The following is a 14856-nucleotide window of genomic DNA, read 5'->3' as shown; positions in this document are numbered from 1 at the left end:
ACTTGGGGAACAAGTCATTTATGGGCCCTAGCCACGCTGTGAACTCTTCTGTATAGGTGCAGTGTGCTCAGATGCTTTCTATGTGCCCAGAGCCCAAATGCAGGATATACCTCAATTATATCACTCTCCAAATTCATCTCTCTCATTCCAATGCATGCTCTTGGAAGATCTGAATTCCTTGAAATATGTCAGAAACCTCATATCTTAGAATGTTTCCAGTCTTTGACCTCCTACAAAAGAATTCTCTGTCTGGAAAGAACTTACTTGTACTAGATATTGTTTTACGCTATCTGGACACTCACAAGTCCCCCAAAGTAAAGCATGCCTGAGTTAAGGCCCTGAAGGTTGCTGGGCGTTGCCACAGGAGAGGATCTATCTGGCCCACTCAGTGGAAATGTTTCCATTTCTTTCTCCCTCATTCATAATTGGCCTTGGAATTTACCTTCTGTTTTAACCTTATCCATACCTTTGTATTTGTGGCAGATTTCCTTAGTAAGTCTGGCAACACCACTTAGTGCAGGGGCTGTGAGTAAGCACAAGATGAAGAATCCTAGGAGAAACCCCAGCTTAGCAGGCTTCATGGTGGAGCAAGTAGCAGATAGAAGCTGTTTACTGCTCTTATACTTCAGGTTTGGTTTTCTGGGAGGGCTGAGCCCACCTCCTCCAAAGGCCAGGGTTGGGTATCACGATGTGTTGAGTTGAACGCTCAGTGCTTGAGTACCCAGCCATGAAGCTAAAGGTCCCAAGCTGATTAGACCCCTGATAGTGAGTTCCATATTCATGCAGAAAGAATATGAGCTTAGAGGCCAGAGCATATTCATATGCTTAGCTATGGAGGGCTGGATCATCAGAGCAAGGCGTTTCAAAAGAATTGCTTCCTTCCCATGTTCTGGCTTTCTAAAGCAGAGAAAAACTGGCCTGGTGCATTAGGAAGAATGTGCCAGAGTAACAGTCGTAGAAGTGATGGCGGAAGTGCTTCCTTCTTGCCATAGCCTACATTAAGTAATCCATATGGACTATGTCATTCAAGTATTACACAGACTCCCTGAGGTAGGTATATCTGTCATCATCATTGACAGACACTGAACAGATAGAGGTTAAGTTATGTATACTTGATCACTTATCTGGGGAAACTTCATTTGAAGTTGGCATCATGTTTAGCAGGTTTTTTTTTTTGGTTTTTTTTTTTCGAGACAGGGTTTCTCTGTGGCTTTGGAGGCTGTCCTGGAACTCACTTTGTAGACCAGGCTGGCCTTGAACTCACAGAGATCTGCCTGCCTCTGCCTCCCGAGTGCTGGGATTAAAGGCGTGCGCCACCAACGCCTGGCCAGTTTTGTTATTACTATAATTGTTTAACTTTTGGAGACAAGATCTGGCTGTTTACTTTGATTTGTTCAGGAACTTGTGTAGCCCATGCTGGCCTTGAACTTCTGATCGCTCCCTCTGAGACCCCTGAGTAGTGGGATTACAGGTCCATGCTTTCATACTCAGCTAGGAATTTGTTTGAAGCATGATGCTATAATACTCGATGAAAGCCACCTTGAGCCTGACTTGTTTTATTCCTTTGGAAACAGTGACTCCCATCTACAACCTGGAACCATTTGGCATTGGTTTCTTTTGGTGAACTATGAAATAAAGGGCTCCCTTTCATTTTCTAATGGTTTCAGACTTCTCTTTTATTCAATCATTACATTCTATTCAGCTGCTGCCAACAGCTACAGTCATATAATTTTGGTAATATGTGTGGACTTGTGTGTTTTGTTACATTATATATTCCTGATTCAAAAGCCACACTTAATTTCTTTTGTGTCTTTTGGTTTTTTGAGACAGGGTTTCTCTGTGTAGCTTGGAACCTGTCCTGGAACTACTCTTATAGGTCAGGCTGGCCTTGAACTCACAGAGATCTACCTGCTTCCTAAGTGCTGAGATTAAAGGCATGTCACCATAGTTACTTTCTTGAACTTTATATTAGGAGTTTTCATTTTCCACATAAAATTCAAAATTAGCTTGATGAATTTCTGAGAAATTCTACCCTGGACATTGCTTTGAGTTGCATTGAATCTATAGGCCAATTTTCTGTTTATTGGTACTTAATAATCTTTTTTCAAGAAAGATTTCTGGGACTGGAGAGATGGCTCAGTGGTTAAGAGCACTTGCTTCAGTTCCCAGTTCCTATATGGGGCTGCTTACAACCCCTGTAACTCCAGCCTCATGGGATCCTATGCTTTCTTATAGCCTATGAGTACGCCTTGCCCCTCCCCCATACACACAAGTAAACAGAGACACACAACTGGCCGCAGTGCAGACAGCAAGAGATTTCAGAATACCCATCCTTAAATGGATATATACAGCACACGCCCTCCTTCAAAGGCCCAGGGGTAATTGTGGAAGATGGAGCAGAAAGAGTGTAATGGCCAGAGGCTGTGGATAACAATAAGGAACAGAGTTTTCTGGATCCACCAAGCAGCTGCACACATGAACTCACAATGGTTCATGCACAGGACATGTTCAAGCCTAAACCAGACCAAATTCCAACATGGAGAGGGCAGTTGGACACGGAATTCTATTCCTAGCCCTGGAGATATTTGCAATTGTTAGTTCTGGAAGAGGAAGGGTTGGTTTTCACTAATAGTGTAGCCCCTCATAAGTTGACCATGAGACAGTAGAAGGCCGTCCATCTGAGAATATTTTGGTAGTACAAATTGGCCTAGTTGGGAAGAGAGCAGGGTTGGATTTGGGACAAATTGGCTAAAGGAGAGTGAATATGATAAAACCATGTATGAAGTTCTCAAGTAAATGATAAAGCCAATAAACTATCCATAAAACAATAAAAATCACTTAAGGAAGAGAAAAGGTCTCTGATAGTTGTCTCATGCAGACCTTATAGCATCCATATCTTAATGTTATTATAAATGGTATCTTCCTGGGTTTTGGCGTTAAAATGCTATTTATGTTGTATATTAGTCTTATATCCAATCACTTTTTTTTCCTTTTTTGAGACAGGGTTTCTCTGTGTAAAAGTCCTGGCTGTCCTGGAACTCACTCTGTAGATCACCTCTTGAACTCACTAAGAACCTCCTGCCTTTGCTTCCAAAGTGCTGTGATTAAAGGCGTGTGCCACCATCATCCAGATGTGCCACCACCACCCAGATGGATCTGCACTCTTTCTGTGCAGTACTAAACTTTGTGCCAGTGTGACATGGAAGACTTTTGTGTGTTCATGAGTTTGATCTGCAGGTAATTCTCTCACTGTCTTTATTGTATTTGAACATATGATGCTCTGTCATTACATGTCTGCTGAACTGAGAAGTAGTTACCCCTAGTCTCTGGAACATTTCACATGAAGCTGAAATAGTTTGTTCCTTGTGGATCGAATTAGACATTTCTGCAAACCGATGTTTCTGTTTTGACAGATTTTCACTAACTTACTGTTTTGATTTTCAAATGTTTTAAACTTTGCTTTAACCTTTCAAAGTTCTCTTCTTTTTAAAAATTTTATTTTATTGTGTGAAGAGTCCTTAGTGTCAGCTCAGTGGTTGGAGTGGATACTGTACAAACATGAGCACTCCGAGCTCTGCTACCCAGTGTCTATGTAAAACCAAGCATCGCTGCCTCTGTGCCTGAAACTCCAGCTGTGGGGACAAGACAGGTAGTTTGGGGGTTCACTGGCAACCAGTCTGGCTGAAGTGATGAGTTCCAGCTTTAATGAGAGACCCTGACTCAAAAAATAAGGTGGGGTGATTGATGAACATACCTGATGTTGACCTCTGTCCTCCATGTGCACATATATAGTTTGTGCACACGCATACATACACTGCACGTACCTCTCTATACATGTGCATGAGGCCTATCTATCAGCATATTTTTATGTGTAATACCCCACTGTTGACAATAGATACAATTTTACACACCAGATTTAGGTCTTTATCTTGTTTGACTGAAACTTGATGCATTTTATTTAAAAAGTCCCCATTTTCCTTTCACCAGACCCGACTAAACACCATTCTACTGAGAATTCAATGACTTTGATTATTTTGGATACATTATATAAGCAGGATTATAAAATGTATTTATCTTCCTGTGTACAGTTCATTTCCACTAAGCACATCACCCTCCAGGCTCATTAATATTATTGCAAATGATAGGATTTGCTTAGTTTTCATGATCAAATAGTATTCAGTTGCATATGTAAGCCAAAATTTGTTTGTCCTTTTATCAGTTGACAGATGTCTAGACGGATTCCATCTCTTGGCTCTCATGAATACTACTACAATAAATACGGCAGTGCAGGTATCCTTTAACATACTTTGAATATATGCCTAATATTAGAATTGCTGGACCATATGATGGTTTTGTTTGTAAAGTTTTGAGGAATCCCCATGCATTTTCCCATAATGGCTGTATTAATTTATGTTTTATTCAAAAGTACACGACTTCCCCTTTTTCTACACACTCACCAACATTTCTCCCTGGGATGTAGTGACGTCTCATTGTAATTTTGATTGTCATTTTCTCCTGTGATGAGTGGCCATGAGCATTTCTCACATGCCTCTTGGTCATATGGAGGCCTGATTTTTGAGAAATGCTTATCCTGTAGGCTTGGTCCATTTTAAAATCTGATTATTTGTGGGTTTTACTATTGTTTGATTTCCTTATATATTTTGGGTATTAAACCATTGCCGGAGACATATCTTGGAAATGTTTCTCTCCTATCGTTTTTCTCTTCACTCTGTCGATTATTAACTCGTTTGTGTGTTCACATATGTGTGTGTATAGCTTAGAGGATAACCTGGGGTGTGTTCTTCAGACACTGCACATTCCCCCTTTGCTTTTGTTTTTTTGAGACAGGGTTCTCTGTGGCTTTGGAGGCTGTCCTAGAGCTCACTCTGTAGACCAGGCTGGTCTTGAACTCACAGAGATCCGCCTGCCTCTGCCTCCTGAGTGCTGGGATTAAAGGTGTGCGCCACCATCGCCCGGCTTGCACATCCCTTTTGTAAAGTTTTGAGATGAGTGTATGGAGGGACCTCTCGTTGGCTTGGAAGTTGCCAAGTCAGCCAGGCTAGCTGGCCACGGAGCCTCAGGAGCTCACATCTATCTCTGCACCCCAGGGCAGGGAACACAAACCATCACTACCACTTGTAATGTGAATTCTGCATCAAAGTGAAGTACTTCCTCATGTGTGTAGCATGTATTTTACATACTCAGTGGTCTCTTCAGTCTCTCTGTTTATTTTCTTGCGTGAAGAAGCTTTGACGTCTGACGTAATCCCATGCGTTCCTTTTAGCCTGGCGACCTGAGTGTGGTTCCTGAGACACATATGGTGGAAAGAGAGAGACTCTTGTCCTCTGACCTCTGCACATGTATGTGTGCATGTGCACTCATACAACACAGTGAATGAATGGATGAATGAAATCAGCTGGTTATAAATGGATGGCTTTAAATCTGGGTTCTTGTTCTGTATTTCCTAGTGTACATTTATGTCGGTTCCCTGCTGCTTTGCTTGCTGAGGCTTTGTGGGGTAGTTTATAGTCAGCCTCTGGTCTTTTTCTTTTTTCCCCCCTCAATATTGTCCTGGTTATTTGGGGTCTTTGGTGCATCATACCAGTTTTTGTGCTGTTTTTCATTTTTGTAAGGATTGTCATTGGTTTTTTTGATAAGGGTTGCAGTCAATCTGGTGATCATTTTGGAAGTAGGAGAATTTAAACAATGTTGGTTTGAATTTGTAAACATGTGGCCTTTTGTATCCTCTTCAATTTATTTCATCTATGTATTCCAGTTTTCACTGTAGAGACATTTCAACTCTGGCTAAAGTTATTCACAAGTATTCTATTTTTTTTGTTGCTATTGTAAAAATGATTGCTTTCTCGTTTTTTTCTGGCAGTTTATTACTGGAATGTTGCTAAGATTTTTTCATATACCCAACTGGTATTGTGCAATTTGTTTTTGGAACTTGTTTATTTGATATAGTTTTATGGACTCTTTAGGTTCTCTATGTGTGTGATCATGCTATCTGTAAATAAGGCTAATTAGTCTCATTTTCCAACTCGAATGCCCTTTATTTATTTCTTTTGCTTAATCGCCTTGGCCAAAACTTCTAGTGTTGTGTTAAATAGAGACAACAACAGTGGGAATATTAAGGAACTATGGAGATGGTTCAGTGGGCAAAATGCTTGCTGTGTAAGCATGAGGACTTGGATTCAGAACCCCAGCACCCAGGAAAAAGACAGGCACAGCGTGTCTGTAACCATAGTGTTGGCGGATAGAAGGGAGGGGGACAGGTGGATTATGGGGACTTGGCGGCTAGCCACTCTGACAAAGCCACAAACCCATGTTTTCCGAGAGATCATGCTTTAAAAAGTAAGGCGAAAATAAAGGAAGGCTCCTAGTGTGGACTGAGGGCCTCTGTATGTGTGAGCACACTTATGCACACACATGTGCACATACATATAATCAGCCCACAGTTCTCCTTATCTTGTTCTGGATATTATAGGAAACATTTTGTAAATCCAACAAGCTACTAGTTGCCTGCTTTTCATCTCCAGTCTTTGTCGGTACTTTCATACCTCATCTGTAGAGAATCTCAGGGTTCACTCCTCAGTTCCTTAGGCTTAACTGAAAGAAGTCGGACGTGGCTCTACACAACTCTGGAGGTGTTACTTTGTGCTTACAGCATCAGATGCTGCCTCAAACTCCCATACAGAGGACCCAAGGGAGCAGTGTTACGGTGACACTCGAGGGCATCTGTCTCGGCACTGTCAAACCTTCCAGTATGTACAGGTCTAGAGGTTGAGAAGCACCCAGGCCCCAGTTATAAGAGGTGTGGGTAAAGACATTGAAAGTAAGAACCTGTTGTGATGGCCCACGAAGGGGGACTTGATTTGACTTGAAGAGAGCATCCTGGGCCAACTGTTTGCAGTGTTCTCCAAGAACCTTCCTTAGTCTTCTGAGTCTCTTATTGTATCTTGCTGTTATCCTGCTTGAATTTTTTTAATTTTGTATTGCTCACGTTACAGCTTTATGGATCTGAAAACACTGCATTTTATCCCCATCTCCTCACAATAATTTCTGAATCCATTTCCTAGGCTCTTGTGCCCACTGTACATGGTGATGGATCGAACGAAGATGGGAACATCAAGGAGAGCTCTCAGGACCCAGTGAATTTTAGCACACTTTGGGTGTGCCATAAGTAAATCTGTCCTTCGGGGGAGCATTCTTAGATGGCGTCCAGCAAGCATGACACATTTAATTGCATCACTTATCTTGCATGTGTTTCTGGGCATCTCTTCCTAAAGGGCCCTCTCACCTTCCCCTGTGCAATCTAAGGAAGCTGCCGTGGTTGAGTCACTATGTGCACAACCCACAACAGAAGTTGGGAAATGACCTGTATTGGTCAGGCCTCTCCATAGGAAAAAATCAAGTATATATCTAATGTATACATTATTTACATATTATAGTACTAATTTATTATAATGATTGACTCACACAATGATGGAGACTAAGTCCTGGATAGGACATGTATAAATAAAAGATCCAGGAAAATTGATGATGTAGTGTTACACACATTCAGTAAGTCATTTCATTTTGGTTGAATTAATGCGGGAGGTTCATTGTAGTAAAAATGGATTGACCAAATACAGAGGGAGTTAGTAAAAGTCCTCATCAGAAGAGTCCCAGACTCCAGTTATGGTGGCTTCTGACATTATCACCATTATCATCATCATTATTATTATTTTTTACCACATTCACTGTTTTCCCATGGGCTCTATCTTTTAATCTCCATTTCTCCCTCCACCACTGAGCCACTGTCCAAATCCTGGGCTCCCACTTCCTTTTGTATATTCGCATCCACCTACCTCTCAGCAGAGAACACTCATTCAAACTCCCTTCTGTATTATTCAAAGATGTGGTGCCTGCCTTTAATCCCAGCACTCGGGAGGCAGAGGCAGGCGGATCACTGTGAGTTCAAGACCAGCCTGGTCTACCGAGTGAGTTCCAGGACAGCCTCCAAAGCCACAGGGAAACCCTGTCTCAAAAAAACAAAACAAAACAAAACAAAACAAAACAAAAAAAAAGATGTGGTACCTGAAGTGTAGCCTTCCTTATCTTCCTGCTCAGTCTCTACCTTTTTGATCTTTGTTCATTGTTTCTAGTATAGTCATAAGCACTAACCATATATCAATATGTCAAAGCCCTGTCTATAGGAAGCACTTTTCTGCTTGGAAATGCAGTTGGTAAACACTTTAGGAACATCATTCTTTTGTAGTACTAAAGTTCATCTCTCTCTTGTAAAGCCTTATTAAACCTATACCACAGTACATATGTTCTTCCAATGGTCTTCAAATGGTCAGGCTGTCCTTTTTTGCATACCTTAGATTTCTGATTTGCTCTTGTTTCTTGCTTTGTTTGGCCAAGGGGTGTTCCCAAACTAGAAAACCATGATATTGTGTATATTCCTTTGACTTCTGAATTTTTCCCTGAGCAGCCATGCCTTGAGAGACCACTGGCCCCAAAAGAATGAGGAACACAGAGACCAAAAGAGGACAAGAGGACTGGAGATATAGTTCAGTGGTAGAACACTTGTCTAACATGTGCAGGAGCTTGGAATTGATTCCTTGAAGGAGGAAACAAAACCAGACCCCATCCTCAGCTTGCTTCCAAGCTCATCTAGAGCCAGTTTGCATTAGCTCAGCTTCTGCTGTCTTGCTGACCTTCAAGAAGCATATAATTACTGTGTGCTGCTCAGACTTTGGTTGTATAAGGATTTAAATACCCACACAACGCATCCTAATCAGGGTTGGGGGCTTTGTAGCTCAGTGGTAGGATACTTGTCCAGCAATTGTGAGGCCCTGGGTTAAGTCCCAACTATTAATTAAGTCCCAACTACTTAAAAATAATGTATTTTAAGCATTATCTTAAAAATCATCTCTATGTACAACAATAAGAGACATAAAGGAATAGAATAAATGTTATCACATATATGAGAGTGAATGACATTTCTAAGTGTGTATACTACAATAAGGAGAATATTATGGCCTCATCAGAAAGTTGTGGCAAGTGTTAAGGACTTTTCAAAAAACCATACATATTTCCTCTTTTTTTTTAACCTGACAGAATATTCTAAATCTCTTACTTCTCAGGCATGTGAAATATGCTATCTCATTTGCGGTCTTGTATGGGTTGCTGTGGCACTGCACCAGACTGAGTGCCCTCAAAAGTCCATTGTTCTAGACCTAACTCTTGTCTAACTACTTGACAACAGTCCCACGTCACCTTCACAAGGATCGGTCACTATAGTCAACAGGTCAATCTCCTTTTGTTATTCCTTCTGTCTGTTGAAGTGAGTCATCTTAGTACAGAATCAAGGCACAGTCTTGTGATACTTGCGAAAGGCTGGACTCAATCTGGAGAAAAGGTTTGTGGTGAGCAGAGGGGGCTGTGCCAGTGGCCATGAGAGGGCTGTGCCATTGAGAAGCAGCAGATGGCAATTGACTTCAGGGGATTGGCCTGCCAAGAAAAATTCTGGGGCTGAGGCTCTCAGGGCTTGCCTAGCCACCCATCAGGGTTTTGTTTCCTGGTGGGCTGATCCCCTGAAGTTAATCTTTGAAAGAAGATCTCATCTATTCTTCAAGGCATGTCCATATACTGCCCATCTCCATCAGAGGGGACATCCCCATCTGGGCTATGGAATTCCTGATACTATGAAGCACTCTGCAGTTAATTCCTTGTGTGACAGCTGCTGAGCATACACTTAAAGCATCCAGAGCAGGCAGTGCTCTTGTTGAGATCTTGACTGTTTTTCCTAACTCCAAAGAAGACTCATGCACCTGTATTTTCAAATTATGATTAAAATAAATAATAAAATAAGATGCATGAAAATGAAAAATGGATTCTACAGCCATAACACACCCATCTGTGTTACACTATGGGTCCTTAATTCCTCTCCTGTTGTTTTGAAGAGTAAACCTATTTGAAACATTTTGCATGTATAAGTGACACTTAACATTTTTAGCCATATCACGATTTAATCAGCATGTTATTGTATGTCTGTATATGTGTGTATATATGTGGTGTATAGTTTATGCACACATGTATGTGAACCAATGCATACCCACGTAGAGCTCAGAAAAGACACTGGTGTCTTCCTCTATACCTCTTCACCTTATTTTTGAGGCAGAATCTCTCACTGAATGTGAAGCTCCATTTTTTGGCTAGGCTGGGTGGTCCACGACCTCTAAGATCTATCTGTCTGACTTGGCCTCCCAACACTGGGCTTCTAAATACACACAGTCATGCTCAGTTTTCACTTGGGTATTGAGGATTCAAACTCAGATATTCTTGCTTGTATAGCATGCTCTCTTACCCAGTGAGTCACCTCCCCATCGCCTTACCAGTCTGTCTTTCTAGGCATGACTTTACTTATTTTGATACCCGTGGATCTTCAGTCTTCACATTCACCAAAAGGCAAACGTGCATATAAATCCTTTCAAACTGATTAAGACAAGACTGGGATTTTATGTCTTGCACAGTTTAGAACTAAATACTAATGTAGTAAATGTAAAAAATTCTTCTATACTATCAGGCCCTGTGAAAGTCCCTGTCATGATGGTATATAATTAACCATCATTAAATAGATATCAAAGCTGGGCATAGTGGCAAGGTACCTCTAATCCCAGCACTCAGGAGGCAGAGGCAGGTAGGTGAGTTCAAGGCTAGCCTGGTCTACATAGTGAGTTCCAGGACAGCCTGAGCTATGTAGTGAAATCCTGCCTCAAAAACAAAAACAAACACAAAAACCCCAAAATTAATCAACCAATAAATACTAATAACACCGAGGCATCAGGCAGGGGTGGTGAAAGGGTAAAGCAGTGTTCACACACCTGTTGCGTTGTGCTAGCCTCACCTGCTTTCATAGAACATTCTCTATGAGATCAGTGAGAGCACTTGGAGTCAAGGTAGCACTATTCTTATTTGAAAACTCTGGGGACATCAGACTACCAACAGACCATTAACTCTTACATTTAAATTTTTAAAATCCATTTTATTGTTTTATGTATATGTGTGTGCTTATACACACATATACATCCATGCACCCCTGTGTGTGCAGGTGTCTGAAGAGACCAGAAGAGGGTGTTGGATCCCTTAGAGCTGGAGTTAGAGACTTTTGTGAGGTACTGGGATCCAAATCGTGGTTCTTATGACAGCCAGCCATCTTAACCACTGAGTCTTTTCCTCAGCACAGCTCCTACATTAAGAGAGGGGGGGGGAGGAGGGGGGTCTGAACAAAAGCCACAAATGGTAAATATCATTTTTGTTTTGGTGGTGGAGTGACAGGGAACTCCATTTTATTTACCACTTTCTGTAATCTCAGGGAGATTATAAAAGTGACCCCCCCCTTCTCAAAGAGTAAACACCTAGAGCCCGGAAAGGAAAAGGGCGGCCTCCTGTGCACTCTTCTCATGGTGCAGGGTCTCTTCCGTGACTGTGTCCTTCCATCCGTTCAGGTCGTGTTGTCCCCACAATGTTCTAAGGCACGGGTGGCCTCTTTCTCTCTCACTCCCCCTTCTCATGAGCAGGCCGTCGCAGAGAGGCACAGTGAGTTAACCCGTGACTCCCAGAGCGTGAAGGGTCAGTGTGCTTGCTCAGCCACTGAAGGCTGGACAGTTTGTCCCTTGGCAAAGCCTCAGGTCTGGGCATCTTGCCATCCCCCTAGGACACGACTCTGCTTCTTTATGATGTAGACCATGCTCTGCTCCCAGGGAATGAGTTCAAATACAGACCAGTGAAGCGAAGAATGGAGGACCAGGCAATCTGGCCATGAAGAAGGCTCTTCTGGCCTTGTGATAATGCTGGTGATTTGGGGGCACATCTTTGCCCAGATAGATACATCATTCCAGGCAGCTGCTGGGATAAAGGTAGATTCTGGGACAAGGGAGGTCCCAGCATAGAGGAAGAGGCAACTGAGAGTGTGTTCAGAGAGGCAGGGGGACAGGAGTGTGTTCAGAAAGGCAGGGGGACAGGAGTGTGTTCAGAGAGGCAGGGGGACAGGAGTGTGTTCAGAGAGGCAGGGGGAGAGAGTCACAGATACTATGGTGGGAGAGAAGTCTTGTGGAACCTGAGGGTTCTTTTAATTAGGAGTTTTGTGGAAATCATCCTTGGTAAAGACAGACAATATTGGGAATATGGCAATAACAACAGCAATAAGATTAAAGGAAAAGAGGCTCTGCTGTTGGCCTCTGCCAGCAGCTCTGGTGCCAGGGCTGGGAGAGGATACCCTTACGTGTTTGCATTGGGACTTTGTTTGAGGCACAGACTATCCCACAGTAGGCAGAGCAGCACTGAAGGTTTTCTGGACATTCCTCCTGCTGGGTACAGAATCTGCTGCAGTTCTCAGGCTCTGATTTGCAGGGTGGAGGTTCCAAGATATACTCTGCAATGGAGACTAGGTCAGAGTGGTCCAAAGAACAGGCAGCAGCAACCTTGTCTACTTTGTGTTCTCTAGGGATGGAAGCAGGTTTTGCCTCTAGCTCTGTCTTCCTCTGAGCTCAGTTCAGTGAACTAAGGATAGATGTCTGACCCAAGAATATTTGGTGGAACCCTGAACTCATTGTACATTTATGATTCCTACAGACCAGATGCAGAACCCCTATAAACCCTGGTAGGCTCCATTTCAAGGACATGAATGCGGATGTATATGTAGTAAGCTAAAACAAAACAAAAGAAAAGCGCTATTGCACACCTAATCCATACGAACTTATTGTGTAGTCTTGAGAAAGTCTTTCAAACTCTCCTTAACGATTTATCCTAGAGTCAACCAAACATAGGCTATTTGTTTGGAGGAAGATTAGGCAGAAGGTAAGTTTGGTATAACCATGAACCCAACAAGCTGCAAGTACTGGGTCAGAGAACTGGGACCCAACTCACAATTGAATTCTCAGAGCGGCTTTTTATTTTTTTGTGGTGAGACGTGTGGGAATTTCAGAATGGGCTTCAGAATTTCAAGATTGGGCTCTCTTTTTCCTCTCAGAAGCTCTGCAAACAGAACTGAGTCTCCCCCAAAACATGTGCTATAAGTCGTATTCTTTCACTGAGGCCCAAATATAGAAGAATGCACAGACAATAATGTCTCTCTTCCCACTGCGTATCAGCCCATAGTCATTACCGCCCTTGCTAGGTTAAGCTGGGCAGTAGTGGCCAATGAGACAGACTCTAGTCTGTACTCTTCTGTGAATGCTAGTCACTGGTAATTGTACAGTGCCTCTTAATTTTACAAAACAAAAAAATGCAAGGTTTCCCTTCCCTTCCTTCCTACATATCCTCCAAGATTGAACCTTGATTTCTTTCTTTCTTTCTTTCTTTTTTGGTTTTACGAGACAGGGTTTCTCTGAATTGTTTTGGAGGCTGTCGGTCCAGCCTGGCCTCGAACTCACAGAGATCTGCCTGCCTCTGCCTCCCGAGTGCTGGGATTAAAGGCGTGTGCCACCAACGCCCGGCCGAACCTTGATTTCTACCTATTTCATTTTCCTGTCTGTTCATGATGGAGCCAGGGACAGCAAAAGTAATCTGTAGGATGAGGCTGACGACATTTATTGCAATTAACATTTGGTGGGAAGTCTCATGGACTAATAAGAGTGCCCCAGGCCTGAATGTACCAGCTCATTTCCTTCCTCCTGTCTCAATAAAATTCTTTAAGGTTACATTTGAAAAGCTCATACCCATTGGTTTTAGAGGGGTTGGAGTCATGCAATGAGCAAGCAGGCAGAGGTTCTAGTCTGGAGTTGTCCGACTATAAAGTATGGCTCCTTGAACGTGGCACTCTCCTATCCATTGTGAAACTCTCTAGATGTCCCTCTGAGCTATCTCTTCTCTACAGGAGTGGACCCCTTCCCTCCCCTGCAGCCCAAGCCCAGCACCTACTCAGAAAGTATTGCTTGGGACTTGCAGACACCAGCTGTAGTGCTAGGCTGAACACCAGCAGGAGCTGGAAAGGTGACAGCGGTGGCATGGTGCAGGCAGGATGGGTGATAAGTCCTGACCGGGGATGGTTAGGCTTTCCCAGACTCTGCTGTGAGAAGAGAGGAGAAGAGGCTCTGAGGTGGCCGCTGGGACTGGCCTCTCTCTGCTTGTTACACACAACCCAACCATCTCCTACACCTCCTAGCCCCGCCCACTACAGGGGTAGGTCCTGTTCCTAGATTTGCTATGTCTTCATCCTCTTCATGTGGAAATGAAAAATCGCTGTCTCTCCCTTTCCTCCTCTCTCCCTCAGTGTGTGCGTGTGTGTGTGTGTGTGTGTGTGTGTGTGTGTGTGTGTGTGTGTGTGTGTGTGTGTCTAAGAATGGAACCCAGGGCTTTGTGCATGCCAGGCATGATCTACCTCCCCAGTCTTAATTACAGGTTTTTTTTTATTTTTGTTGTTGTTGTTTGTTTTTTGAAATTTTTCCCTATAGAGGTCTTGCATGTCCTTGTTATATTTATCACCCGAGGCTTGAGTTCTTAAAGTGACTCTCTGGATAGTACCGGGGTGACTTATCCGTCTCCTTTTTGTTTGTTGTTAATGGGGAAGAAACGGCTTTTATATTTTTATCTGTAATTAGCATACCACATTCTCCCATTGCCTATAATGTTTCTAGTAGGTCTCACTGTATATCCTAGCCTGGCTTTAAACTCATGATCTGCCTTTCTCTGTCTCCCAAGGGCTAGACTACTAACAGTTGGTAACTGATAGATTTAATCTTTGTGTGTGAAGTGATTACTATAGGAGGACTTCTGCCATTTCCTGTCTTTCTGTTATTTGATAACTTAAACACTGACTTCTTTTGTATGTGTTTGGTATCTTCGAGTGGATCACTGTGATCC

General features: G+C 42.7%; 1 protein-coding gene and 1 long non-coding RNA gene across 2 annotated transcripts; one reads left to right on the top strand and one right to left on the bottom strand.

Moving 5' to 3' along the window:
* Positions 1 to 3522: 3522 nt before the first annotated feature.
* Positions 3523 to 7543, top strand: LOC110339837. The gene is made up of 2 exons (XR_002381790.2): positions 3523 to 4290; positions 7083 to 7543. It is a non-coding gene; the product is annotated as an uncharacterized LOC110339837 (long non-coding RNA).
* A 3549-nt stretch (positions 7544 to 11092) lies between these two features.
* Wfdc13 (WAP four-disulfide core domain 13) lies at positions 11093 to 14091 on the bottom strand. The gene is made up of 2 exons (XM_021235914.2): positions 13915 to 14091; positions 11093 to 12427 (listed from the first exon to the last, which is right to left on the bottom strand). The coding sequence occupies exons 1-2, from the start codon at positions 14000 to 14002 to the stop codon at positions 12204 to 12206; spliced, it is 312 nt and encodes a 103-aa protein (XP_021091573.2). The 5' UTR covers positions 14003 to 14091; the 3' UTR covers positions 11093 to 12203.
* Positions 14092 to 14856: the final 765 nt, after the last annotated feature.

Source organism: Mesocricetus auratus, unplaced genomic scaffold (genome assembly GCF_017639785.1).
Source record: "Mesocricetus auratus isolate SY011 unplaced genomic scaffold, BCM_Maur_2.0 Super-Scaffold_100028, whole genome shotgun sequence".
Taxonomy (NCBI): Eukaryota; Metazoa; Chordata; class Mammalia; order Rodentia; family Cricetidae; genus Mesocricetus; species Mesocricetus auratus.
This window is presented reverse-complemented; position numbering and strand designations above follow the sequence as displayed.